The sequence below is a fragment of the Hordeum vulgare genome, chromosome 1H (assembly GCF_904849725.1).
Source record: "Hordeum vulgare subsp. vulgare chromosome 1H, MorexV3_pseudomolecules_assembly, whole genome shotgun sequence".
In the NCBI taxonomy this organism is placed as follows: Eukaryota; Viridiplantae; Streptophyta; class Magnoliopsida; order Poales; family Poaceae; genus Hordeum; species Hordeum vulgare.
Window position 1 is genome coordinate 22,572,334 of NC_058518.1, and position 4,121 is coordinate 22,576,454.

The following is a 4,121-nucleotide window of genomic DNA, read 5'->3' on the forward strand; positions in this document are numbered from 1 at the left end:
TGTCGCTGCATAGTTTTCTGAATAATGCGAGAGGGACACACACTTGTCAAGTAGTCAAGTGAGGAGCTGATCGATCAGCCCCTATTATTTTACGTTATTTTACCAAGTCTTCTTGAGACTAGTTCTCGCTGCATGCATATACGCCAAGCAGTGGGAAATATGTATGAGGGGAGCCAAATGCTGGTAAGACAGGTTGGGGAGGGCCAAGCTGCTGAAAAATGGATATTTAGGTCCTGTTCGGATTTTCTCCGCTCCGCAACTCAGCTTCTGAAGCTGGCGGAGCTGAGGTTAAAAACCCTGGAGTGGGGAACAGGTGCTCCGCAGATCCTCTATTTTACGCGGAAGGATTGCAGAACATGTAGTTAGTTGCAAATAATTTGGGGAGGGTCCGCCCCATAAGAACATGTCACCACATGGTTTGGACCCAACCAACCATGAGATTCTCTCCGACTCGACCAGACATGGAGGTTTCCCCCCTCGAAGTGATTGTGGCAATGTCGTCCGTGAAGGGGGTCACACCCTGAGCAGCATGACGGGTGTCTATGTGTGCCGCAACAATCCAAGAAACATTCTTTTGTACATAAATATAAATTTTGTTTCGTTTGGCCAATAAATGAAAAATGTATAAAAAAGCCAAAATAATTGGGTGCTTTCTGTAAATCTGAAGCAAACATGATTTTAGTTCGTTCAAATTTGAAAACAAAGTATAGTAGCAGAATCCTTTCAAGATCCTGATAAAAAATTATATAAAATTTGTCAAAATCAATGCAAGTATCAGCTATTTATGATTTTACAAAGTATAGGACCTATATATAAAAGTACATGAGGTCATATTTTTAACATACTCAAAAACAAAAACAAACTGGATATTCATAATTTATGAAAAAAATCTACCCTCAATCAAAATATAATTTGTACATGTTTAAGTTTAGATAAGTCAGATTTAATTAATCTAATTTTAATTTTGAAAAAAAGAAATGATTTAAAATAAAAAATATATAGATAAAACCTATGCCGATGGTCCATGTCAAGGCCGTCGGCAAGCTGTGTCATAGCATAACCCATGGTTTCAGTAGGGGTTCTGCAACTACCCCTTGCTGTAAACCGACCAGAGGCTAGATTCTACAACGGTCCATGTTGGAAAAAATATTCTACTCCCTCCGTCTCTAAATTCTTGTCTCGGATTAGTCTAAATACGAATGTATCTAGTCACGCTTTAGTATTTAGATACATCTATTTTTAGATAAACCTAAGACAATAATTTTAGGACGAAGGGAGTACAACATAAATCGTGATGCAATTTTTTTTCTCCATCACGATCCATGTTGTAAAAGAATAATCCGGCAACACAACATATATGTTATAGAAAAACCGCAACACAACCTTTGTTGCATACGGTTCCACACCAAGACTTTTGTTGCAAAATAGAGGAAAATGTCTTGCCGATCGATCCTGTTATCGGACGGCTTATGCGGCGGCAGATCTTTCGACAGTTACAAGAAGTTCCAACGAATCAAATACAAGTACAATGCGAGATCATAAAATACAAGCAGAATGCCAGATCGTAACTAATTTTCTTGCTGTGCAAACCCCAACAAGAAACTCCAACAAGAACCAGCTCAATCTTTTAGAAGATCCAAGGACGGGATTAGCCACTGGAGCAACAAGAATCATCCTCTTTTGTAGCTCTTGGCACGGTGTGTGTCTCCACACTTGCATCTTCCACTATAAATTCTGCGGATCAATTCATTCTGATGACATAACAACTGCAGCATCAACAGCTACAGTTGCTAAGATCACCACTGCCAAGGTCTCTGTTATAATTACGTCAATGGCGTGTCCACCGCACGCGGTTGTCATCCCCTACCCGGCGCAGGGCCACGTGATCCCGCTCATGGAGGTTGCACACGCGCTGGCTGACAGGGGCTTCAACGTCACCTTCGTCAACACCGAGTTCAACCACGCCCGTGTAGTCGCCTCCATGTCGAACGGCGTTGGCAGCGGGCTGGGCCGGATCCGGCTCGTGGCGGTGCCAGATGGCATGGCCCCCGGGGAGGACCGGAACCAGCTGGTGAGGCTGACCATACTCATGGCGGAGTTCATGGCGCCGAAGGTGGAGGAGCTCATTCTCCGGAGCGGTGAGGCGGCCGTGGACGGCGGCAAGATCACGTGCATGGTCACGGACTACAACGTCGGGTATTGGGCGGTGGACATTGCACGGAGGACCGGAATCCCGGTGGCGGCCGTTTGGCCGGCGTCGGCCGCTGTCATGGTCACCCTTCTGAGCTTTCCCAAGCTGATCGAGGACAACATCATCGACGGGGAAGATGGTACGTATAGCTCAACAAACAACTTAATTTGACTCCTTTTACATTACTAGCTAGCCCATAATTTACATGTTTGTGTAAATAAATGTTTATCAAATTCTGTTTGTGATTTTATTTTGTAATCTTCTACTGACTTGACGAAAAAACATAGTTTATTTGGAAGTTAATAAAAGATGGGACGATTTTGAAGACAATTTTGAACGAATGTTCACCAGCAAAAAATATGAAATGTTGGACGGGAAAAGGAAGGCTATTTATGTTTAAGTAGTAGAGATTTATTACTGACCAGATCGTGTTTACATGCAGGGTCTACTCTGGGCGAGGGAACATTCCAACTGAGCCCCGACATGCCTCTCATGCAGAGCGCCCACCTCGCATGGAACTGCATTGGCGACCACGACCAGCAGGCGACCCTCTACCGGCTACTTTGTGACGGCGTCCGTGCAATGGAGCAGTGCGACTTCGTCATCTGCAACTCCTTCCAGGAGGCAGAGCCGGCATCTTTCAAACTCTTCCCCAACGTCCTCCCTGTTGGCCCGCTGCTCACCGGGGAGCGCAACGGCAAGGCCGTCGGCCACTTCTGGCAGCCGGAGGACGACGAGTGCATGTCCTGGCTCGACGCGCATACAGAGAGATCCGTCGTCTACGTGGCTTTTGGCAGCTTCACCATGTTCAACCGGCGCCAGTTTGAGGAGCTCGCGCTGGGGCTCGAGCTCTCCGACCGGCCGTTCCTGTGGGTCGTGCGCCCAGACATTGGCCATGGCGCAGTGCACGACTACCCGAAGGGCTTCCTGGACCGGGTGTGCGGCACGGGAGGCCAGGGCAAGCTCGTCTCCTGGGCACCGCAGCAGCGCGTGCTGGCGCACCCAGCGGTGGCTTGCTTCGTGTCGCACTGCGGGTGGAACTCCACCATGGAAGGCGTCCGGAACGGCGTGCCTTTCCTCGCGTGGCCCTACTTCGCCGACCAGTTCGTGAACCAGGTGTACATCTCCGACGTGTGGAAGGTGGGCCTCAAGGCCGTGGCCGACGAGTCGGGGGTCATAACCAAGGAGCACATCGCCGGCAGGGTGGAGGAGCTGATGAAGGACGCCGGCATGAGGGAGAGGGTGGAGGCCCTGAAGAAGGCCGCGCACGAGAGCATTCAGGAAGGCGGCTCCTCGCATGGAAACTTCGATGCTTTTGCGGAGGTCATGAAGAATGCGGCGCCACACGAAGTGAGCGTTCGGGATGGGGGCGCCTCACCCGGAAACTTCCATACTCTAGCGGAGGGTATGAAGGCGTGATCATCTGCCGCTTGAATGTATGTATGTGTGGTAGTGTGTGCAATTTTGCATTTCCACACAGAATAAACCATGACCCTTTGCCTTTATATCTGCTGCCTTTTTTTGTTTGTGAGTTAACTCCGGAAATACTCCCTCGCAGAATAAAAAGTTCATTTGCCTTTATATTTGCCGCTTTTTGTTTTGAGTTACTTCCGGAAACACTCCTTCCGCCCCAAATTACTTGTCGCGACAATGGGTATAAATAGATCTATCCATTTTCGCGACAAGTAATTTCAGACGAAGCGAGTATAAGACGCTTGTCAGACTCTAAACACATCTTACAAAAAGTGACAGAGATAGTACCTGAGAATTTTGTAAGGAAAAAACGATGAAGAGCAGCAGTGTGGGCCAAGAACGATGGGAGGCAGGATGTCGGCCACTTCCTATTCAACACTTTTTTTTAGAAAAGGAGGATGATCCCCGGTCTCATCTAGGAGATGAATGCGACCATTTTATTGATTATTCTCGAGGA

At 47.7% G+C, this 4,121-nt stretch overlaps 1 protein-coding gene across 1 annotated transcript; it reads left to right on the forward strand.

Annotated features, from left to right (window-relative positions):
- The first annotated feature begins 1,465 nt into the window (after positions 1–1,465).
- LOC123405242 (UDP-glycosyltransferase 83A1-like) lies at positions 1,466–3,768 on the forward strand. The gene is made up of 2 exons (XM_045099010.1): positions 1,466–2,330; positions 2,634–3,768. The coding sequence occupies exons 1-2, from the start codon at positions 1,529–1,531 to the stop codon at positions 3,608–3,610; spliced, it is 1,779 nt and encodes a 592-aa protein (XP_044954945.1). The 5' UTR covers positions 1,466–1,528; the 3' UTR covers positions 3,611–3,768.
- The last annotated feature ends 353 nt before the right edge of the window (positions 3,769–4,121 follow it).